The sequence below is a fragment of the Sprattus sprattus genome, assembly GCF_963457725.1.
Source record: "Sprattus sprattus genome assembly, chromosome: 10".
Taxonomy (NCBI): domain Eukaryota; kingdom Metazoa; phylum Chordata; class Actinopteri; order Clupeiformes; family Clupeidae; genus Sprattus; species Sprattus sprattus.
This window is the reverse complement of record NC_137908.1, coordinates 18,965,506-18,990,440: the sequence shown is the minus strand read 5'-3', so window position 1 is coordinate 18,990,440 and position 24,935 is coordinate 18,965,506. Positions and strand designations below refer to the sequence as shown.

Genomic DNA, 24,935 nt, shown 5'->3' with positions numbered 1-24,935 from the left:
AGCAAGAGAAGACAATACAGTATTTGTGACATGCCATGTTTACGCACAGGTGAACGAGTTTATATCAAAAATCCATCATTGTAATATTTAGTCATATTTAATATTTCCTCAGTTAATATATTATTTTGTACATATATTATTTACAATCTCAAAATCTGGTCTTCACAACACAGAGGAGGTTTCTATAAACGCAGAAACCTTTCTATAGTGTTACACTTAGGGAGTTTTGACAGCACCTTTTTGACTCTTAATACATTTCTCTCTAGTGTGCTTCTTACATGATAACAAAGTTAATTTCTTATCTATGAAATCTGAGAGTAATATTCATGCAAGGAAAATAAAGCAGGGCTAAGATTTAGGGGTTAGCACTGTACAGTAAAATATAGATCAAACATGTAAAAAAACATATAGGAAAAACCATACAGTCTTTTGCACCCTTTTCTAAATCACAGACATCACAAACAGGATCTCATAAGTGTTGCATTCTTTGGGGAGTGACAAGGACGAACAGTGTTCGATCACATGCCATGCCAAGCCATACCACACACTGACCTGGACCAAACATGTGTATGTTCATAAGCCCACGTGTTACGACTGCTTATCTCCCTCTTTCTTTAGACGACTACAAACAAAAAGAAGAAAAACTGTTTAAGATATGGGAGTTTAATGAATGGCAGTTTAAGGTATGGCAGTTTTGCTTACCATGTTTCAACTAAAACAACAACAACAATCTTTTTACGGATAAGCCTATCCTCACCTGTAGTAGTCCTCCTGGCCAGGGAGGGGCGCTCCATGCAGGTGGTGGTGCCCGTGCAGCCATTGCTGCTCCAGAGCCATCCGCTGCAGCTCAGCCGATTGCGCCTGCATGGCCTGCAGCTGGTGGGCGGCTGACATGGCGGGGGGCAGAGCGCCTTGCAGCTCTCTGGGGTATGCCACACCTGGAACAACAAGAGTAGCAACTCAGACTGCCATCAGCTCTACACACACTGGTGAACAGCTCATATTTGTTCACTGCCAATGTAACTTAAGCAAAATCATAGATTTTTAAACTCAACGTTTTACTCAACAATATCACTGTGCGTAAATATTCATATTTCACTCTTAAAAAAGGCCCTGCACTCGATGAACAGAATCTGTTTGTGAAAGCAAACTGCAGATTAGGTAGTTCAAAAATGACTGCACCTTTCGGTCACCAAAATAAATGGTAACTTACCAAACAGTGGGTGGCGCAGCATTTCGTGCTCATGAGGCAACTCGCTGAGGAGAGCGTTGGGGACGGATCCTGGAGGGTATGGGAAGCGCGCAAGAGGCGGGCCAGCAGCCAGATGGTCAACGAGAGGATGGGGCCCCCCACCTAGCAAACACATACATGCACAGCCTACTACATACAATGGGTTTAAATGTTGGGTCTGCAATGGTGGTCAATGGCTTGTGCAGGAATGCTCTATACAACTCTACTAGCTCTGCAAACCACCTCTGAACTTTACTTACAGTTCAGTGCTTACAGTTGAATGTTTATTGAATGTATATTTGAACTTTAGCTGAATTGTCAGCTTTAGCTATCTGATGTCCAGTGTGGTGTTCTCACCTTGTGCAAGCGATTCCTGCTGGTGCAGGTGCAGGTGTGAGTGGACGTGAGAGTGCTGGTGGTGATGCGGCGTCACGTTCAGCATCTGAAGGCGTGCCACGGGGTCGTTGGCGGCCACAGACGCCATGCGCTCTGCATGGAGTCTCTCATGCGTCAGCCGCTCGGCGTAGCTCATCTCGGGCCGCTGCAGGCGCTCACGCTCCTGCCGCTCGCGCTCTAGCGCCGCCCCCACCATCGGATGAAACTGGGCATACGGGTGCGGTGCTCCTGCTGCGGCAGCGGCAGCAACTGCGGCGGCTGCCATGTGTGGGAGCGACAGCGTGCCGTGCCTGGCGAAATGTTCCATGGCGCTGGCAGAAGCGCTGTGCAACCCCGGAGCCTCGAGCTCGGGCGGCTTCACCTCGAAGCCCGGCTTCATGCGCTCGCGGATCTCCCTCTCTCTCAGGTCGCGGAGCTCACGCTCCCGCAGGGCGGGGTCGTTGGAGTACAAACCTGCCATGGGATAGGCCAGCAGGGGATCCCCGGGGCCCAGGGGCATGAAGAAGGGGTGGTTGCGGTTGTTGGGCGACATCACGTGAGGACGGGCATACTCACTGAGGGTGCGCAGGGCTGGGGTGTCTGGTCCAATGTAAGGGGGTACAGCAGCCACTGTGGTGGGGGGTGGGGTCTCAAAGTGTGGGCGCATGTGTCCATGGGCTGGCACCTGGGACTCTATTACACGACCATCCTGGGAAGAGCTCGAGGCTCTCTGAGAGAGGACAGAAACATGAGATTGAATATCAAAGACAATCATTTGCAAATCAGATGGATCGTTATGATACAGTTTCAGAAACAATGTCTTACAGAAAGTTTGTCAGTGTTCCTCTCTCCCCTCTCCTCTCTCCGCTCTCTCTCCCTCTCACGCTCTTTTTCTCTCTGGCGGGCATTCTGTTCACTCTCCTTTCTGGACCTTTCATTCTCCTCTCGTTTTTTGGCAAGTTTGGATGAGGCCAATGGAGTGAAGTACAGGTCAGTGCGGGAGCAGGAGTTGTAGCCCCGATCAAGAAGCTTTATAAACCTGCAACAAAATAGTTTTCAGTTTGAAGAAAAATGTACAATTATAAAACAACACATTTTCACTTTAAATGTTCTGAATATGGATTTAATGGTTCATTTATAATTTTGTAAAATTATGAAACATAGTTTTTTATCAAGGTTCTGAAAACGCAATGTTTACCGTGCTGACTGGCTGGCATGGCTAGGTGTGTTGACCACAGTCGGCTCAGGCGAAGGGCTTCTACGCACAGGGGGTGGACTGTCACAGTCCTCGAAGGAGTCATCCATCGGCTCCTCTTTGATTGCCATGTGCAGAGAAGGCATGGGGCCTCCAACCGCAGAGGAGGCATGGGCCCCAGACTGCAGAGCTGGGATGGAGACAGAGGAACACTGGGAGGCGGAGGAGAGAGAGAACGAAGGCGAGTTGGAGGACAGATCCGGATGGTGGGGCCTGTGCGGGAGGAAAGAAGGGTGATGGGGGAGAGGCGCAGGAGGGCCGTGGCCCCCTTTGACAAGGTGGCACTGTGACTGTGCCAGCAGGGGTGGCTGTCCGGGGTGAGTCTGCAGCGCCTGTGGCATGATCTGCAAGGGCGGAGGCTGGCTGCAGGGTGGGTGCTGAGTGGGCAGAGAGGCCAGGGGCTTCAGGGCCGGAGGCGGAGGCAGGTTAAGGGGGATTTGCAGGAAGGGAGGGGTGGCACTGGGGACATGAGGCGGGGGCTTGTGGGAATGAGGAATGGGTGTGGTGGGCGGAGGCCTGATCTGAACCGCAGAGGGGGAGAGGGGCTGTCGCACAGGGGGAGTAAAGCGATTGGGGAAGGCCTGGGACTGGGAGGGAGCTGGCAGAGGGGACTGCAGGCTAGGGTGGGCCTCAGAGTGCATGTGTGTAGGGAATGGAGGCCCTTGCAACAGCTGGAAGGGGCCAGAGACAGTGTGAGAGACCCGTGGCTGCTCGGGGGCTGCTGCCTGGCTGGGCACACAGGAGGTTGGTGGCCGAGGGGTGCACTTTGGGGGAGAGAGATGCTGATAAGGAGGGACCAGAACTCCAGGAGAGGGTCCACGCTGGCACTGGGCCGGGGCCTGGACAGCACACTGGGCAGGGGTGGGGGGCAGAGGGCCTGGGGGGCTGTATGGGGTAGTGGTTGCCAGCGCCACAGGCTGCAGAGGAGTGGGGGTGTCGGAGTCACTCTCGTTGCCCTGCAGAGGGCTGGGTAAGCTGGGCGAGGAGCTGAGGTTGTCCTGGTCAATGTCTTTGGCATCGCTGCTGCCCTCATCCTGGGCACTGCGGCTGTCTGAGCTCTCAACCTCACCTTCACCCTCACCTTCTGACAGAGAGTCTGGCCCTTCCTGGAAGACCAAAGAATACATATACATGCAAACATTTACTCACTGCAGTGAGAAGTTATATCTCTCTTCATCAACAATCTGCCATGGGTATTCATCCTATCCTGACCACTAGATGGAGATGTAAGTGTACTCTTACCTAATGACCTAAATACGTAGATTCTAATTAAAAGTGGACAAAGATGCGAAGAGAAGATACGATGTGTACCAAGGGATCTACAATCAGTTAAAAACCCAAAGAACCAAGGGATTTTGGTTACCCTGTCTGAATTCAGTGTTATTGTTTTCGTTTCCATGAGACTTCTCCCTGTTCTATGTATCCTTAGCTAACTTTATTGGAGATGGCTGCTCCCAAAGAGCATACACATGACAGTTCTGTTTTCTCTCACCTGAGTCTTTGACCTTTTACTGGCTTTAGTCTCATTCTCATCTCTGTCCTGCGTAGCGTCTTCTCTTGGACGTTTCACCCCTTTAGTCAGTGTCTCCACTTTACCTTTCTGTAGAATTAGAACAAACACACACCGGGCAAATATCAGCATACTTGGATGGAACTGAAAACATATCCTGGTCCACATTCACAAAATTATAAATATCAAACATATTTAAGACATATATAACCAACTAATTGCAATGTTCATACATCCTAAACAAAATGATGACATTTGGAGTACAGGTCATGTGGTCAGCCTATTCAGAGCAGCCATTTTGTAGGTAGTAAATAATTAAGAAGACGTAGACAGTGGTTACCTTAGTGGCTTTCTGTGTGTTGTTCTTACTCTCAGTATTAGAGGCTCGGGTTGCCATATTGGAGGAGTTATCCCTGCATGGGGTTTGACCCCGAGATGGGGGATACTCATTCGGTGACGTTCTTCCATCCGGGCTTATTCTCTTACGAAGCTCCTCGTTAGGAGACACCTTTCCATCAGGGCTACCCGTCATTCTCTTGCGTCCGCTTCTTAAGGAGGACATCTATGCAGGAACACACAAACCCACTCTATGCCTTCTCAAATGCATACTCAATAGCTAAAATGTAATGTTTTGATTAGGTAGCTAGTAAAAGATTCCTGAAAATAAAGTTTCCTAACTGATAAAGGTTTGCAAATTCAGTAGGCATGCAAAAACATATCACACTCCTAATCTGCATTCCAGGACATAAGTCAAATGCTCCGGGATGAATTCCGGTTCAGAAGCACAGCTGGAGTGCTGTGCAGTTAGATCTGGTGAGAATACAGAGCTGAAATCAATCAGGAAGAAGAAACTTTACCGGTGCTCGGCTGCGGCGCGTCTTCATCCCATGCCTCCCTCCACCATCCTCCTCCTCCTCCTTCACAGGCTTGAACATGAAGGGGGGGTCAGCCGGTTTTGGCAAGGGGGGGAGCCGCCGGTGTTTGTTGAGGTGGGTGTAGCAGGGAGTGCACAGCAGGATGTTCTCCCTCCCTCCATTGTGCCAATCCTTGGAAGCTGAATAATATGATGGTTTGTACAGTGCAAGGGTTAGGGGGTGTGAACTGGCTTAATACCATGTCATTAAGGTGCTAAAATCATCTATGAGCACCCAATGGCCCTCAAGTTGGATAAATGTAAGTGAGAACATGTGCGCAAGGTCCTAGTGGTCCACGTCAACATTATAGACACCTAGATCTATGCAGGTGGTTTTGGCACTATAATTTGGTAAAAATAATAATTTGGCAATGATATTGGAGCCCCCAGGGTTAGTTTTAGTCTTTAATGCCTAATGACCTTGGACACTGTACAGCCAATGACTACCCACAAGATTTGCATTGAAATTTGAAGGATGTCGACTGGTATATTCTAATTCACATTTGCTTTACTGCTGACCACCTTTAGTAAAGGCCCTAATGTTAAACATATGCATCTTGGACTAAACTTTGTTTCCTGTGAACTACAAGAGTTCGATTTGAAGTATACTATCAAAGTAAGGCCAGCGGGGTGGAAGTGAACTTACTTGTGGAGTTGCAGTGTTGACAGAAGCTTCCCTTCAGACTGTTCACACTATCCTCGCTGTCCAGGTCATCCTCACTGGCCGAGCTTAGCTCCACTGTAAGTGACAAAGAAAGACAATGATTACTGTTTTAATAAATGCCTCTCCTACCACCACTTGTGACAGAAGACATTGTTATTGTCGACAACTGTCCCACTCAAAACTGAAGTCCCTAGCGTAGTCAGTTATCGGATAGTGTCAAACATAGGCCATTCTGTTAAACAATCAAAATACTAAGTTTAATAATGGATTAACAATCTATAACTTCATTTGAATAATGGATTAACATCACAATGCGACCGTTTGCCGATAAATACGCCGACCGACAATTAACACCGATACGATATTGTGTTTAACCAGCTTTGGGCTACAACAGAAGAAAACTCGTACAGGCAGGGACTATGATCTAACATGCGTCATCAGCAGGCAAGGGGAAACACAGCCCAACCCAACTGCTTCCCCAAAGCGTTGCCATAGTATTTCTCTTCACGCACCTCATCACTCCCTGTCACACTCATTACACTCACGTGGTTCCCTTAGACAGACTGCAAGACTCTACTGAAAAAAGAATGGACTGCTAAACAGTTGTCTGAAATCCCTTTTGTATGCCTTCAACTACCACCTCTTTAGGCAAAGCTGCATGAGATCCAACAACATCAACACATGTTGCTGGTTGTCCCTGTTTTCATGTTGTTGTTGTTGTCTCTTCCCCTCTCCTAAATACAAAGATCGCCTGTCCAAAAAAAAAGCAGAATGCTGCACAGGCCAGTTTCATTGAAGTTCAATGATATTGTTCCTACAGGGGAAACTATCATTCACACAATATTACATGATAACAAAAATATAAAAAACCCAAACATAAGATAGGACAACTGATATGATAACAAGTGCTAATGTTAAGCAATGTGTAAACTGATATTCTGAGCATCTTCTATCCCATTGTAAATGGCCACCTTAGATTTGTCCACAATTTAGCAGGAGGGCTACAGGAGGCTAAATGTGACTAAAACTCACTCGAGGGGGTGCGAGATGGGGTATTTGTTGCAGAGTTGCGGGTCTTGACTCTGCGAGATGCTGTTTGCCTTCGGTGCTGCCGATAAGGTCGCAACCCTACTGCCTCTGGAGTCTTCTTCCAGTAGTAGTAGAATGTGATCAGTTCCCCCTGAATGAAAAAGAATACAAAATATTAAACATAAACATAGTTAGAAGTGAGCTTTTTAGAAGTGATTTGTCTTTAAAAAACCTTCTGGAAGTGAACAAACTGAACCTGGATAATGAGATATCCCATAATGTTATGACTAAAAACAAAAATAAAACCTTAAAGATGCTAACCGTTTTTTTGTTGGGCAGTAGCTCCTTCCGAATCCTGAAGAAGTTCTTGCCATACTGCCGCAGGCCCTTAATGAAACGCTTCTGTTCAGAGAGAGGGTCAAGAGGGAGGCAGAAGACGACATCAAGTTAATGAAAAACCTTTGTGTGACTTGTGAGTTACAACAGTGTAATAATAGATGGACTGGCTGTGGAAGCAGTTGGAGATCTCCACCAGCAGAGTCTTACCACTTCATCCTCAGACCAGCACTTCTCAATCAGTTTGGGCACTGGTTTCTTAACCAAACACTGGAGGGCTTTTGCAGCATCGTAGTGACTCTCATGAAGCTAGACAGGAAACGTGTCAGAGGACAAAACCATATCCATTTTTTATTCATATAAAAATGACATAATCCATGGGAGCCAATCTATGTTAATGAAAAGACAACGGAACTTGTTGAAGAGGCACAGTACATTTAATAATTTAGTGAAAGCACAATGAACAGAATAATTTCCCCACTAAGTGCATTATCCTTCAGGGTTTGTATCATTTTACTGAGTGGCTGAATGTCGCGAGTGTACATACCGTATTTAAAGCATTTAGTGTCGTATCATCACGGGAGGCTGCTAAGCAGCCATCCTCAGTGGAGCCTCCATCACACATCCCTGCAAAGGCTGCCATGCTCCTAACATAGAGAGAAATACATAAAGAGATGGGTAATGGGCAGGCAGAGGTAAAAGAATAGATGATCAATGGATAAAGAGTTAATAAAGATATTACTTTAATATGTTGTAAAGTAGTGTGAGGAAATACATGACGACTTAAAGGCTACTTACCTGGCTGCTCTTAGGTACATAAGCAGGTCGCAGTCATTGACTCCAGGCATCCATACAAGCTCTTCAATCTCAGTCACAGTCTCCGCACCAGAAGCAGGAGGAGGCTGGAGCTCTGGAAGCTTGGCCTGGAGATATTGAGCATGTTATGGCTTAAACCCGCATAAAGAAAAGAGACGTCATATTGTGTTAAAGTTTCATGTTTGGAATTCAGGTAATTCAATGATGATACAAAAAGGAACAATGTTTTCCATGTCAATTATTACTCATACCTGTAGAGTGCCTTGACAATGTGTTCACTTCACATACTGTGTGATCTACGGTTTCTTTCCTTTCATTGCAAATATTGAAGCTCAAAATAAATGCCTCCAGTGTTTGATTATTTCAGTTGTTTGGTATACTGGAGTGCTGGCATTCCAAGATTATCTTATAATTCACTTCTATAGCTTATATAGAAGAATACACTAGACAAAGGATTATGATTATGTTACTGTTCTAAGAAGGGTCAAGATTTCTAAGGTCAAGGTCAAAAGATCTTGCATTGTATTTTCTATGTGCATCCTTTCATTCATATACCTGTATACCTGTACCTTGTTACTCTTCACAGTGTGACAGATACATAGTACTGAGTGGCACAAACAAATTGAATGGATGCTTCAATAGTCTCTATGAAAATGGAAAACCTTTGAGACTTTGGGTAAACTGTGTCATTGATGTCTCATTGTATAGTTCCTCTACAAACCTGATGGCTTGGTCCCACTCTGATCTCGCCCTGTGTGCTGTTCAACTGCCTGCAATAGAAATGAATCCACATAACATATGCATTATTCTGAGTTGTTCTTAATCGTGAAACAGTACAGAAGGGCCGATGCTTTGCCAGTTCATATACAGAAACATGTCTATAGTATACAGCAGAAGTGAGATCCCTTAAATGTCAAACAATTCAAAATTGTTTAGCTTATTGCATTACTTATATGTTGAACAGTTAGGCAATTGATCTTATGTCAAATTAAAAGTTTAGATTTACTTTATTAAAAACACAGCCACATTAGGAACTCAACTCAATTCACCTCAAGGACAGTATACCTTTCATTACAGAGATTAAATGTGTTCAATACTTTGTATGTCTATCTTTATTTCTGATGACAGACTCAATCCTCCTCAGCATGGAGGATAACAGTGTTGCACACATTTCTGGAAAGATTTTTTTCCCCTGCTGCTCTTTGATGGAGGGGTCTCTTGCGTTGCTCTACTCTACGTTGCTCTGCTCTACTCTTTAAAATACCCCAAAAGTGTTCTATTGGATTCAAGTCAGGTGACACACTTGGCCAGGTCATAGCTTTCACTTTCTTTAGAAACTTTTGCGTGATTTTGGCAGTGTGCTTTGGATCATTATAATGCTGGAAAATTAATCTTCTGCCAAGCTTCTAGAGATTTGGACTCATCTTTCAGCCAGTATTCTAATATATCCTAAGGAATTCATGGTGCCATCTGTAAATGTCATCTCCCCAACAACTTTTGGACTCATGCTGCCCCATATCATCACACTCCCACCTTGTGCTTCACTGTCGGGACTATGCATTGGCTGTGGTAGTCCCGGCCAGGTTCACACCAAACATGTCCAACTCCATCCGAGCCGAAAACAGCTCTTGGCGACAAAACTGCAAGATTACACTTTCATGAAGAACATGAGCAGAAGCCTGATGAATATTGGGAGCACATTCTGTGGTCAAATGATACGAGAATAAATTATTTAAAATCTCAGTAATGAAAGGTGAACTGACTTTTGCAATGAGTTCCTACAGTGGGGCCTGTATCTTTATCACAGTAAATCTAAACTGTTAGTTTATCATTTTATATAAAGAAAACTTGCAATGAGGTGAACAATATCTTGAATCATTTGGCATTAAGGTGATAATGCACATAAACTATAAAACCTGAAATATCAACATGGAAGTTGCATGTACATTTGTATTTCAGGTTTTATAGTTTATTTGCATTATCACCTTAATGCCAAACAACATTCAATGCATTCTTCATATCAATAACCTGAGGTATAATAATAATACCTTTTATTTTTAACGCGCATTTCAATGACCCAAAGCGCACAGTCATACCAGTGACGGAAGCATGGCAACCAAGCCCTTACTTATTCTCTCGCTCACATACTCACTCTCTCTATCTCACACACACACACACATACTACCGACCACCACCAACATTCATTCTAACATTCATACGATGTAGTGTGATGCATGTCTTTATGATGGTGAAACCGGAGTACCCGGAGTAAACCCACGCAGTCATGGGGAGAACATGCAAACTCCGCACAGAAAGGACCTGGAAGGAACGGGATACAAACCCCAGAAACAACCAGGATTCGAACCCACGCCCTTCAAAGACAAGACGCTGTAGCTTATTTCACTACAATTACAACTACAATAAAGAGTTCCAAAAGAGACATTTCAATTTGTTTCTGTTATTTTCTCATGTTCACAATATACACAAGAAAGCATCTCATGCTAGAATATCTGAAAACGGTATTTTATGTCCATGCTACACTGTATCTCTTGAACATCCAAAAGTGTCCCATGTAAAGATGAAAGTATGAGAACATGACGAACAACCCTTAAGGGGCTGTGTGATACAGAAATGCATTCTAGGTTTAGTAAATCGGGCCCTGAAGCGTGTGTAATGTTTGAGCAATGTTTTGAATCTGCTTATGACATGAGGCTCAGGCTCACTATGAAAACGATGACATGCTTACACAATCCTGACATCTCCTTTTTGATAACTGTGCGCACGCTCTAAAAACGTAATGTAAAGTGTCAAATCAAAATGTCAAAAAGAGGCTGACACTGTGCAAAGGTGAGCTAGGACTATGTTTTGCTAGACAGAATAGCACCCTTGGCCATGTTCATCCATCTTTCGAATAAACCAGTTTTTTTAAGGGGCAAATAGGCCTACCAAGGATGTGCTTAATGGCCCATATCATGACAACAAAACAGCTGGCAGATGGGTATACAATATTAAAAGGATGAAAAAAAAACAAAGACAAATTCAGTTCAGGTGCAGTGTAGCAACGCGACCAGTCGAATTGCCTATACAATGTGTATGATCCATGTTCCAGGTAAGTAAAACCATTCTACAAAGTTGCCCATAGCTAAAATCGCAACAATGACAGAAGAGAATACAGGAGGATAAAACAGTCCCAGTTTGCTGAGACAGCCCAGTTGTTGCCAAAAGGGATTGAATTTGCTGCCGGAGTTCTCAAAAATTGTACTTAAAATAAAATTACTTTTTGATAATAAAACCAACCACAAATAATGACTTTACATTTTTTTGGGGGCGGAAATATTACCGTAATAAGACAAAATTGCAACCTGAAATCGCAAGGTCACAAAATCCTCGAAAGTACATGCAGAGTATATTTATATGCATCTGTCCAGCAAACAAGTCAAGTAGGCTTATTACCTTGCAGACTAGTCACTTTAAGGCCAAAGGGTATTATTTGTATGAGTACTTACCTAATTAGTCTATAGTGTCACCTCTATAGTTGCTAGAATTAATTTTCTCAGATTGCGAATAGCCTTTAATTTAAAAGATATTTAAAGCAACACTATGCAACAATGTCCTTTTTTAGGTATGTTTGATAGGCAAAGCGTTTTGGTATCATCTTCAAATGTATTTTGATGGTAGGTGATCATGATATGACAGACAATGACGTGTCGTTCCAACTAACCATCCAGGACATGCACTATGTTATATTTATTTACACCGTGCTCCTGGGCTGGAACCCCCTGCCAAAATGTAAAAGAAGCTTTCACAGCATGTCATTGCCATTGCCTTATATTGCCAAAACACACCAGTAAATTAGCCTGGCCATTACCAGCCTGTGACTCCATTTCATTCCGTCTTTCAGTCTGGGCTAACCCAATGCATTTTGGTTTCCGAGATGGGCGGGTGCTTATCTTGAGGTTTAAAATCATTGGAGTTCCCTTAACCAATCAGCAACGTTTAGTAAGCATTTGGTAGATTAAACTCTTCCCAAAGCCAGTTGGGAGAAGAGCTACGACGTCCTTTCCAATCATAAAACTTACAAGAAAATACTCTTGTTCTCCTTTTAATTTTCTGATGTTCTCGAGCGTTGAGACAACTTTTCCGATAGCTTTTCGTGTCTTTTCCTCCAAGGCGAGTTTTGCGTCACAGCTCTGAACTGTTCGCTGATTGGTCCTGCAAAATTTTGAGTTCTGGAGACGATTGTCAATGGGGTTGGGCCAGACTGAGTATGAGCTTGAAATCAATTCAGGCGGAAATACGTAGGCTGGTGTCACCAGGCTACCAGTGAGCATGTTAACAAGGTTTAATCAGCACAAAATAAGCTTCTGGTGGTGTCTGCAAGGGTTTTGCCTTTTGAGTAGGCTAGTTAGCTTGCTATCTTCAGACCTAAATTCCTAAATGCTGATTTAAAGTACAAATAAAATCAATAAACATGGACCTTAAAAAAAAGACACTTGTTCCCTGTGTCTACTGTATATTGTCTTTATTTTAAAAGTATTAGGCCTATCTTTATTTTAAAAACTAGATCCACATATCTGGAAACTTAATATTATATAGAATCGATGCAAACAATTGGACAGAGCCTAGGCTGTGTTTGTGGGACTCATTTTGTTTACTACTGCAATACTCTACCACACAATTGCAAGGGAAATTGTAAGTCACATATTGATATTGCAGAAGGAACAGATTGATCTGTTGAGTGTAGAAACCAGACTGGCTTTCCTTGTAACAATGCTCACACTGTTTGAATACACTGCATGTTTAGTGAAGGGAAAACTAATGGGTCTGTTTTTCATGATTTCAGGCTGGGCCTCTGTCGTCAACTTAAGGGACAGCTTAATGTTACAAATGATATTATAAATATATAGATATTACATTTAAGTAGTCCAAATTGTGTTGAGACTTCTAACTTCACTGTATTTCAGCACTAAAATCACGATGCATTTCACACTCTCCTAGCCCCTTATTATACTATCATTTAAGTGGGTGAGTGTTTGGGTAATTTTAGGGAGGATAGGTATGGATGCTAACGGGTATAGATACCTACAATTTCATCAAGTCAAGGTTATAATTTGTGCATGTCCACACTTCAGGTCTAAACAGTCAATAGCTTGTCTTATCAAATAGCATTCCACCCTGAAACAGCCCTCTGACACATTGGATGCATGGCGAACGTGAAATTATTTAATTGATTTTTAGGAACTAATAATTCAGTTATTCACTCCACTTAATTCATTAAAACTCACTTACACATCTGGTATCGAATCACCTCATTCCATAATAACCTTCAGATTATCAGATAAGGTCAAATATCATTTTTTAATTAATTTGAATTATAAAGATATGCAAAGAGGCAAGGTTATATGAAGGTATCCACAAAAACATATACATCAGAAATACAAAATGAGCATTCCTTAGATTATTCTTTAAGCCACTTACTATTGACATGAACTGTAAAAACAAATGCTTTAAAATGTAGAATGAATGCATAACACAAGCGTTGAAGGCAAACACTATCTTGCAGGCCTATGTCTAAACCAACTATGTAAATGCCAGAAATGCTGAGATCTTAGTAGCCTAATTATCACCATGTTAAAAGCATTACTATACTCTTTACTATGCAAATCCCGCCCACTAATCTAGAGTAACCAATCCACACACGGCAACATCGTTCCCTCCAAAGGTTACATAAATCGGGGCTCAAACCCTTCTTCTACAAACAAATCAATCAAATAGACGACGCAACCAGCCAAAAAGACCCCAAAAAGTTGTATTCCGGGCGTTGGTGTGTGTATTTCGTCAGTTTAAGGCTACGCTTAGATTTTCACAATCCAGCCTGATCCGGAAAGGACTGAACATACATCGTTTTTAAAGGCAAAATAATACGAAATTGTAAACACCTAAACACATCGATGACAGCTACAACTGCAAGGCCACATAAATGACAGACATGACGGCATAATTATGACAATATATAGCCAGTGGTGGAAGAAGTACTGACGTTTAGTACTTAAGTAAAAGTACAAGTACCGAGGAAAATGAAAGTAGAAGTAAAAGTAAAAGTACTAAATCAACAATCCTACTTAAGTAAAAAGTAAAAAGTACTCACTTTTAAATTTACTTTAAAAGTAAAAGTAAAAGTACTCACACAATGGGTTGTCTCTCAATGACTAGGCTATGCCATTTTGATAAAGAAATAGCGACTGGTAATAAATGCCTCTACATATGTCACTACTAGTAATAATTATAAGCAACAACATTTGTTAATTGGAAAGGTTGGTGTACTTATTGGGCCTATTGTCTGTAATACGGTTCACACTCTATCTTACAATTCTGCTGATGACAATTTATCTACCAGGGATTTTTTGCAAAGTTAATACCATTAAGCCAAACCAATAAAGACACAATTTTATATCTTTGAATCTTTTATTTAATTGTAAACGTGTAAAAAAAAAAAATGGAAATATGAAACATGAAAAACAAATGGAGTTGTTAAACTGGTCAATGCAGAGTTTAATGCTCTATTGATTGCAGAAAAGGGAAAAAAAACATATTGACCAACCCAAGACTAGGCATTACAGTAAGTTTGCATGCCAGGCAATAAAAAAGGCAAATCTTCACGTTAGCTTGACATTGCTAAACTACCAGCTTTATCTTATCACTACGTTACATAAATAATCAAGGTAAAATCGTGTTATTTTGATGCTATTGCTGTATGTCAACATATATTTTGCTAGATAACAGTATAAAAACATGTCAGTAACCGCATACGATATTCAAAAGTCATAGACATTAACTTAGCATAGCAAGAACTCTGCATAACTCGACCTGTTTCTCCAAATTTGAAGGCAAATTTTGAAGTCTAGCAACTCCTTTTTTGAGGTAGACAGGAAACGCACTGAAACCTCCACGAGTTATTCTTGGGGCATCTGAACTTGAACATGTCCTCAGATGAGGCTGACTCTGAATCCATGCTGAAAAGCTGTTTGTTAGTCAGGCTGTTTATCGAATGTTTAAGCGAAACAGGCAAGGCTACCGTAGTGCTGCTGCCGTATTTGGCTGCTGTCATTGGAGAGGATAGAGCCATCTGATTGGTTGAAACGTCCTAAAGCAACGCAATCCATATTTTTGTGTAGGCAACAGGTTGGCGAAACTGTGTTCATAAAATGTAACGAATAACGTCACATATTGTAGAAATGTAGCGGAGTAAAAGTATAGATAATAGCAGCAAAATGTAACGAAGTAAAAGTAAAAAGTATGCACTATTATTTTTACTTAAGTAAAGTACAGATACGTAAAAATGTAACGAAGTACAGTAACGAAGTACAAATACTTCGTTACATTCCACCACTGTATATAGCCTATACAGCTTCGCTTCCAAAAGGCTGGTCTTCTGGCCTTGGCTAATAATATGCGGGCTTACAAACAAGCTGTCAAGTAGGCAGCCACAAATATTTGCACTAAAATGCCGAAGTACGCGAAAGTATGAGTTAATGCAAGAGGTATTTAAACCACACATCCTACAAGAAAAGTAAACAAACCTTCGTGGACTGAACAAGTCGTCCATGTCGAAGACTGCCGTTTGTGTTGTCAGTTTGTTTAGTGCAGCAAGAGCTTAAACTATGCTATTCCTCTATTTCATACCACTCAAAATGGAGGATACGCTGACTATTTTCCCGAGCTCATGCAATGACCTCAGTCCTCACGCACAGCCTACTAAGATCCCCTTTCTACAGGCATAACTGAGCATGTGCCGCGACCACTGGTAATGGGATCATCCCTGTATATCCGGCCTGTCCACAAAGAGCTCACGCATCGCCGCTAGGCACAACATACAGAAGACCCGTGCAAACACGAAGAGAAACGAGCGCATAAACACAGAATGGCGACAAACATGGAGTGTCGTAGCCCAGGGTTTACCGCAGGCTGTCAGTTCTATTCTGCAGGATCCAGATGACTTTTGGATTACATCGCATTAAAAGTAGCTTTTTGTCTGCTCCGATTATACTGTATGTGTGCCCAGTATGTTAGATATGGAATTTTTATTCATTAATCGATGATGATCACAGCAATTATTTGCTGCGTATTGGATTTGAGATCAAAAATTAGGATTGTTATTTTTACTATTATGTGATGGCCTACTTCCTGCAGTTTAAACAATCTTCATTCGGTTCAGTGCTTACACCAATTTAATGATATGCAAAAAGACTTTTTAAATGACAACATAACACAAGGCCAACTGACTGACAGTTCTACAAGGATGTTTTATTCAGCCAAACCCAGTAGCACAGGTAGTGCATAAGCCAAACTTTCCATTATAACCGTATTACTTACAGTCTACATAAATACATTTGTTCTATATTAAAATACAATATAGTATTTAATATTTAATTTTATATCCTGGGCCCACAACACAGAACTAACTGCAATGACTTAAGCCTTGACATTGGCAGCAGTGGATTTCCCCGGATACCACAGAACCACAGTCTGAAGCTGAACTTCACATTTGCACATGTTATTCTAGTAGTCACTCACTGCTATGCGGGCTGATTATAGTGATGCATTACATGGTCAACACTACAAGTCCCTGTTCTACACTGGACAGGTTATTATACTTTTACTGGTGTTTATTGATAAGTCTTGCATTCAGACCAGAGGGTTTCTGAAGTTCTTTCCAGCAAAGAGAGCCTTGTCTCCCAGCTCTTCCTCAATTCTGTTGGAAGGGGATAAAAATCAATAAACAATTCAAAAGCAGCACTTACAACAGCTATGTATGTGGTTTGAATGAATACGGATGAATTTTGCATATTCACTTGAAATATTAGACATTCTTTTAGAACTGTTGCACTGCATAGTAAATGAGTGTAATCAGGGAATGGAACAGGACAAACCTAAGTATCTGGTTGTATTTGGCCAGACGCTCTGAACGGCAAGGTGCACCGGTCTTAATCTGGAAAAGATAAGGGGCATGAATGAGTCAGTGAACTCCTTAAATACTGGATGAAAACGTGTGACACAGTACATACTTTGTATTATTACACAAAGCTGCCAATACATGCACGGGTAGGGAATAAAAAAAAAAAAAAAAAAAAAACTACTACACTGATCTTAACTTTTCCCAAATGCTACATGGATATGTAGCCTTACCTGGCCAGTGCAGAGGCCGACCACCAAGTCAGCAATAAAGGTGTCCTCAGTCTCTCCAGAACGATGGCTGACCATCACCCCCCAGCCACTGGACTGTGCCATCTTACAACTGCAGGAGAAATACTTATTTGACAACAGAATGACATTTTGGAACTGAGTATTTAGCACACAAAATTTCAAGAGGAACAGTAAAGGCAAGCCGCTGAAACAGATGATTCATGAGGACGCTATTTTACATCAAACTGAGATTAGATACTACCAGAAAGACGTGTCTGTTTTGTTAAAATCTAATAGATGTTCTTAAAAATATAAATATTTTTCAATGTAATAAAAAAATGTGTATTACATTTGTTCATTTGCATACAGGACAAGATACATACGCTGCAAGGGACTCGGTGACGGTGCCGATCTGGTTGACTTTAAGCAAGAGGCAGTTGCAGGCCTTGTCCTCTACAGCCTTGGCGATGCGCTTCGGGTTGGTAACTGTCAGGTCGTCTCCCACAACCTGGATCTCGGTGCTACCCGTGAAGTTGGACCATGCAGCCCAGTCATCCTGGTCAAACGGGTCTTCAATAGACACCACTGAGGACAAAAAACAAGACAAAGGAATGTATTTATTTTCTTGATTTTTTTTTTCTTTTCTTTAATAGACAATGGGGAACAAAGCCAACTTATTTTCTTTCAAAATCCCAAACACAGCCTTGAATAATGTAAAGGAAAGCTTATGATTTTTTGTTTTGAATGGCATCCCATTGGCTGAGACGAATAACGGGTTTGCCGTATGTTCTTAATTTCTTCTACTGGTACAGTCAGAACATGAATGTAAAAATCATCTCAAGGTTGTCTCAATACCTTAAAGAAGCTCAATGTATAAAACACTGAAAACCTTACAAAACATATCAAGATGTACTGCTGGCAGCTACATTTACAGTACCGTTTGGGATTTGGTCTAGGCGACTTATTAATTCTCTTTAAGAATCCTGAAGTTGTGTTCAGGTTAAAGGGATACAGGATGCAATACTTTCCTTTACCGGAATAGTTCAAATGTACCGCATTCATTGTAACTTCATAGAGTATATACAGCATTCTTAAAATGAAAAGTGGGTAGACAGAGTACACCAATGGCCTGAGAGGTAAGCCAGCTGGAGATTTTGGGAAAGAGGGAGCTAGGCACCTGGGTAATCCTGCACAAAGCTTTTGTAAAGGTCAGCCAGCTCATCAGGCGTGATGTAACGGTCAGGGTCATCGGGAGACTTGAAGTCCAGATCATACTTCCCATCCCTGTAGAACTCAGATGCCGCCACATCCATGCCAATGACAATCTCATCTGTGTAGCCGGCCTTGCTGATGGCGTTCTTGATGAGCTCCAAGGCTGTTGGACACAGAAACTATAGAATGAGTGACATCCACATGCATTGATTACAATGCTGTGCTTCATCCTGATGGGAAGAAAACTCTGAGATACATTTCTACTTTTCTGTCAGAAGGTCTGGACAACTAGACTAATTTGGATTGGTAAACCAAAACATTAAAGACCTGTCAGGCAGGCAGATACGTTCAGGTAAGCATACAAGTATTTTCATGTTCAGAGTTTGGGTTATGATCATGTTTTTGAAGGTAAATGGAAATGGTAAATAATAATTCAACTTACACAACGGTGTCTCTTAACGTACCTTCTTTGTTCTCTAGGATGTTGGGGGCAAACCCTCCTTCATCACCCACATTGGTGGCATCCTGGCCATACTTGGACTTGATAACACTCCTCAGGTTGTGATAGACCTCGGCCCCCATTCGCATGGCCTCTTTGAAGGTGCTGGCCCCCACAGGCAGAATCATAAACTCTTGCATGGCCAGCTTGTTGCCAGCATGGGAGCCGCCGTTGATTACATTGAAGGCCTGAAGAGAAGACAATTGTTATCCCATAATTTATGTTTGGACCAGTTTATTTCCTGTGTGTTTGGTTGGCTGTGTTCTAGAGGAATCCAACAAACCACTGAAATATAAAATGAAGGACTCATTATTCCATAAATTCTTTAATAGAATCATGATTCTATAATTTCCAGCTCCTTTCTCTAAATGTCATGGTGTGTTCTAATGTTCCACAATATACCTTGGACACTGTAATGCCAAATAAATAATTTTAAATTAAAATTTTGTCTCACCGCAGTCTGCTAATTTCCTGGCACTACTGACCCGGTTTGAACACAAACTTATCTCCACTTCGTCAAACCACAAAGCTGGCAATCAGCTTGAACCCACCGAGAGGGGTAACTGCACCACAGACAACCTAGCAGTCCCCCTTTTACACGGTCAGACAATTTCTTCATACAGTTCATGGGTCCTCTTCCACCGTAGTGAATAATTTTTTGTCTTTAGGAGTTGCCGATATAGCCAGCATGGTGGGGTGACTCTTTTTAATGACTGCATCACCGAATCTTACAGCTGTGAACTCTGCCATATAGTCTATCCTCAGAGGCATAAATAATCTCAGCTTGTCACATTGGACAATGTGCAAAAACAAGCAAACGGCTTTATAACAGACTTCAGGCTGTTGCTCCTTGTGGCACTATAGGTGCAAGACACCTCAGACAGGCAAGCTGGATTCTCCACTTCTCGAGCCCCTCCATCGAGCATGCTAAGTTGTGTTACTTCTGCTAACTTTCGGTGATATAATTGTGTTGTGAAAGCTGGGTGGTCCGACCTGGACCACAGAACTACAAAGTGCATAGCTGCATAAGGCGGCTAGTGAGAGTGACAGGTGTGATTACCTGTCCTTACCTGTCCTTCCCATGACCATACACCATCAAAAGGAATTTGAAGTTGATACTAATCTTAATCTTATTGACTCCAACCCATTTTCTTTCAATAGCAGTCTTCTAAAACAGCCCTGTTATTGGTTGGGAACACTCCAAGATAGATGTTGCCTTTTGCTGCCTTCTCATGATCACATCTTTTGTATCTACTATGAACTTATACAGCTACTTGTGTAAGCTGTTTTCTTTGGTGTGATAATATTACCTATATTATTTACCTTTATATTGCATTTCATTGTTTGTATTCAACTCCATTGGAACTTACTGGAACAGGTAAAATAACCTCTGGGTTTCCGGCAAGGTCTGCGATGTGTCTGTACAACGGGACACCCTTCTCTGCAGCACCAGCCTTGCATACAGCCAGAGAGACCCCAAGAATGGCGTTTGCCCCAAACTTGGCTAGTTGGTAAACAGGAGAAAAGCACAAAAACACATAAAAACACTTCAATATATCCAGTGCAAATTATACATTTACCCATAGGCCGAAAAGAACCACATTCTGCTACCCCATTTTGACAAAACATACACTTATTTTCTGTGCCATCCAAGTCCAGCATCACTTGGTCAACATTCTCCTGCTCCAACACGGACACCCCCTGAGTGGGAAGAAAAAGGTGTGGGTTTCATTCAAGTGGGTACAGAATTCTGGCTCAGATCCACTGCTATATATATTGATCGAAGACTGGTCTGACCGACCTTAAACTGATGGGAATAGTTGAGGAACGAGGTTTGAGGGTGGTACAAGAAAAACAGGAAACCAATTTGTTTATGCAAGTTAACCTTCCTACCTGCTCGATCAGAGCGGGTCCAATAGACTGATTGATGTGCTCGACTGCTTGTGAAACACCTGCGAGGAACAAATCAGTGTTGATTATTCATTTAGCCAACAGAGAACAAACACAGACTGACATGGGATCTATCAAAACAAAAGCAAGCAAAGTGCAGAAGGTATAACTTAATTATTGTGGCCAAATTCCATTGTCAGAAACACCTGAATCTAGATTTATCTGATTCACATTGCGGTAGTTTACCAAATCGTTGCTTGACCAGTTCAAAATTCAACTGTTACAGCCAAATGACATCCAGATAAAATATCACCAGTAAGCCATCACATATGTAGCAGGCACTACATGACATTAGCATATAACACTTCAGGATCAAATGAAAAGACTCGTGCTCAGAACAACATGCATCCAGACCCTCATTTTAGAGTTTACCATCACCATGCCATCTAATTAGTTTATCTTAATAGGTTTCAGTGTCCAGAAGACAAAAGGATTAGGTTTGTTAGTCTGAACCCAACATGCTGAACTTCTTTTCATGATCTTCTGAATAATATTACCTGATATAATGCTGGGACAAAACCTCATTAGCTTAGCTAATCATTGCCCACGCCTGATGAGTAGAGAGGGACATGGCAGAAAATATGTAGTGTGAACATAAAATCTAAAAAGTCATTTGATATCAGTTGGAGAGAGTTTGGGGTACAACTTAACTGCAGGCTATAGAAGTTCTTGATTATGAAAAAATATTTCAAAGACAAAAACCCTTTGCGGGGGATAACTGATAAAACATGCCTTTGCCCATGTACCGGCTCTTGTCATTGTCACGGAGCTCCAGGGCTTCATAGATGCCAGTCGAGGCTCCACTGGGGACAGCAGCTCTGAACAGACCTGTTGAGGAAAAATGAAAGGATTAGAAGATTTGTTTTTATGCGAACATTATACTACGCATTGGGCAGCCTGTCTAAGGAAGTCTGATTTAACCAGATATCACCATCTTACAAGAATTGAGTTCTAAAAAAATGACATATCCAGTACCAAACACAAATGTACAAGAGCATCAGTTAAGTCAAGAATGAAGAGGTAACATCTAAAGTTTGGGCCCATGCAGGTGCATCCATGCAAACTGTCCAAGTCACCTTTCTACCTGCTGAAATAGTACATTCTTGAAGTAAAAATGCAAACCTAAAAATATAAATTATGGCAATATGGTGCCATATGCCAGCTCATTTTCAATAGTTTTTTATTAGGCTATGGCTAAAGAAAATATACCCTGCATGATTAGTTTAACATAGGCTTCAGTTTAGAGGATTCTTGTCAGTGAAAGAGTTAGTGATGGTTTAGCCCCCTAACTATAAATGGCTACTGACTTGTAGTTTATGACCAACCACATCATGTAGTTTATGACCAACCACAATTTCATACGCAATTTACATCGGGCATATAAATTGCAATTGGTCCTTAAACGTACAGATGTATACACCCTATACGCATTCAGGACGGATTGTGAACCAGAGTTTGTTTAGGGATGCATTGTGACCTCAGGATGCCCTTGAGGACCTGTACCAGAGGGGAGGAGATTAAACTGCCAGAGGGTAGAACAATAAACAGGTGGTGGCCCGGATGTTATGCGTCTTTGATGATGTTTTTGGCCCTACTGAGGTAGCAGGAGCAGGCAATGCCAGGTGGAAATGGGGTCTGAAGGTAGGCCTATAAACTGTTACACGTAACTTCAAATACAGGGTCAAACAGCAAAAATCAAGCAAAACAGTCTCTATTGATGAATTGAGCACACCTGTTTTGACTTGAAGAACATCATACTTATACTCTCTTCAATCAGGTCTGTTCAATTAGGAGCTGGGATATGTGGAACATATTCAGTTCAGGGGGCCCAAAAACAGGAATAAGAACCCCTGACAGATGCAAAATCTTGATTTATGAAAGATTTTGCGATCCATGTTTTGTTTTGTAATGTCTGGTCAATCATTACACTGTAAGTGTAATAAGTAGCCCCAACATAATAAAGCCTAAACATAATAATGTATTTTACCTGTGCCCTCCCTCCCCCAGAAGTTTCAATTACACCTACACGTAGTTACCCATGCAAATTGATAGCAAAGTATGCTGGCACAATGAGTTGCCGAACCTGTTGGTAAGATGAATGAACAATAAATCACCTTTCTCAGTGTAGAGGTCCACTTCAACAGTAGGGTTCCCTCTAGAGTCGAAGATCTCCCGGGCATGAATGTTCAGGATAGACATGATTTCTGAAATCACACAACAAGGAGTCCTTTCATCATTAATCTAGCATACACCTTCACTTAACTAATTTCATTTCACCCTTAATTTACAATATGTGAAACTTCAGATGTGATAAATGCTTTCCAAGTCTGGGTCTGGCAATGTCTCCTTTAATAAAGCACCTCTGTAAACTGCTCTTCTTAAACAGCATTAGTAGAGGGCAAACTAAGGGAATCTCTTCGCCTCAAGTACCTGAGACAAGCAGATTTATCCTCGACACAGAAGTCACAAAGCCTCCATGAACCACCACCCAATAAAAAAATGTGCTACGATTGTTACGAATGCATTGCAATCACCACTACTCACAACACTAGAATAGGCTACATCCTCAATGTTCAGCTATTTAAGAGATTTCGCTCTAAGGCTACCTGAGAGCGCTAACAAGATAACTGGATTATGATCTGTCAATCTTTATCAGTTGACCAGCTGGGGAGTAACACCACTGGCTACACGTAGGCTTCATCCAAGAATTACCAGGCTGTAACTTCAGTTACTACCTAAAGACGGCATTCTCCATTTGTCAATTCAGCCCAGTCACATTACAAATGAATAGAGGGCAAAAAAAAAATAATCTCAATGAACTGGTCACATAACCATTGGTGTAAGGGCAATGAAACAATTGCCATAATCCATATCGCTGGACATTCTGCATTATTCTTTGTTTCAGGTGTGTCATTTTTAACATCCAGTCTTCCCTTTGTAGTTTAACGTCTAGCGTGTTGCAATTTAAGCAATACATTCCTAGCCCTCCATCCCTTCACTGCAAACTAGTTGCACGTGTTGCTGTAACGTTGGGTGATTGCCCCTGTCAGAAAATCTGAATCAGGTAGCACTAGTGACTAGTCAGTACAGATAAGATATAACGTTAATTCACTGTTTAACTCACACCAAATTGCCTTTAGTTCCCTTTCGTAATGACGCCGGTTTCTTAGTTAGTTAGCCAAGTTAGCAACTTTAATCTTAGATTACTGAGCGACCAATATTAAACAAGTGGCAATGTAAAGTTAGATCGGGAATAGATTTAAAACAAAATGTCACATAGGATAAGTAAGAAAGTAAAGAATTACCGTTTAAGATATGAGGCGACCTTCGAGGTGAGCAGAGAAGCGGTGTACGTGCCAGACTACTTGTGAGCAAGACTAAGCAGTATTACCAGAGTCCTTCTATTTGCTAAATTAGCCGACCCCGGCTATCACACGGAAGAGCTCTGAGAAGGCGCGGCCTGGCCTGTCCATGTAAGCAGAGCCTCTCCCACGTCGCCACCTAGTTTGAGGGCAGGAAGGTTCAGATGTCATCTAAAATCCGTCGTATGAGAGGCTGATTAAAAGGGAAATAAAACAAGAAAATTAATTAAGAGCAGCGAGCAAATTCAAGTTATTCACGAGCATGGTTACTATAATCTGTTATATCTGTGATAGTTAAGACTATGGGCTTTATAGATTGTGAAACACTTGATGCCATTCTGTCTGTTTTTCCAGTTTTTTTTTTCTTTTTTAAAATAAGAAACTGTGAATGACTAGTAAGGAAGTCTGTTTAAGGAATGTTGGTATCCCTTGAGAAGCCTAACTGCTGAGATTGTATTGGATCTGACAATGGTCTGGCAAATGTGGGTGTTCTTGTCAGGTAGTAATCCAAGACTGGCCACCACTGCTTAATCAGGAAGCATGACTAAATAGGTAGGCTTAAAGCCTCCACAACACAAAAAGCAAGACCTCACAGCCATC

The 24,935-nt window shown here is 41.9% G+C and overlaps 2 protein-coding genes across 5 annotated transcripts; both read right to left on the bottom strand.

The window, feature by feature from the left end:
• Nucleotides 1-17: 17 nt before the first annotated feature.
• rereb (arginine-glutamic acid dipeptide (RE) repeats b) lies at nt 18-15,892 on the bottom strand. 3 transcript variants are annotated; one of them, XM_080846423.1, is made up of 17 exons: nt 15,710-15,892; nt 8,851-8,899; nt 8,112-8,236; nt 7,861-7,960; nt 7,524-7,622; nt 7,299-7,379; nt 6,981-7,128; nt 5,931-6,023; nt 5,229-5,425; nt 4,712-4,933; nt 4,354-4,461; nt 2,805-3,967; nt 2,432-2,645; nt 1,589-2,336; nt 1,214-1,381; nt 758-938; nt 18-622 (listed from the first exon to the last, which is right to left on the bottom strand). In XM_080846423.1, the coding sequence occupies exons 1-17, from the start codon at nt 15,733-15,735 to the stop codon at nt 589-591; spliced, it is 3,756 nt and encodes a 1,251-aa protein (XP_080702549.1). In that variant the 5' UTR covers nt 15,736-15,892; the 3' UTR covers nt 18-588. The 3 variants fall into 3 exon arrangements, with proteins under 3 accessions (XP_080702549.1, XP_080702550.1, XP_080702551.1); XM_080846424.1 differs by having other exon boundaries at nt 1,214-1,378; XM_080846425.1 differs by having other exon boundaries at nt 1,214-1,354.
• A 570-nt stretch (nt 15,893-16,462) lies between these two features.
• On the bottom strand, nt 16,463-24,372 carry eno1b (enolase 1b, (alpha)). 2 transcript variants are annotated; one of them, XM_080846810.1, is made up of 12 exons: nt 24,279-24,372; nt 23,088-23,177; nt 21,706-21,801; nt 20,917-20,975; nt 20,655-20,724; nt 20,394-20,527; nt 18,989-19,211; nt 18,490-18,687; nt 17,696-17,897; nt 17,316-17,424; nt 17,060-17,118; nt 16,463-16,881 (listed from the first exon to the last, which is right to left on the bottom strand). In XM_080846810.1, exons 2-12 carry the CDS (start codon nt 23,170-23,172, stop codon nt 16,815-16,817), a joined length of 1,302 nt encoding a protein of 433 aa, XP_080702936.1. In that variant the 5' UTR covers nt 23,173-23,177; nt 24,279-24,372; the 3' UTR covers nt 16,463-16,814. The 2 variants fall into 2 exon arrangements, with proteins under 2 accessions (XP_080702936.1, XP_080702935.1); XM_080846809.1 differs by lacking the exons at nt 21,706-21,801; nt 23,088-23,177; nt 24,279-24,372 and adding an exon at nt 21,471-21,497.
• Nucleotides 24,373-24,935: the final 563 nt, after the last annotated feature.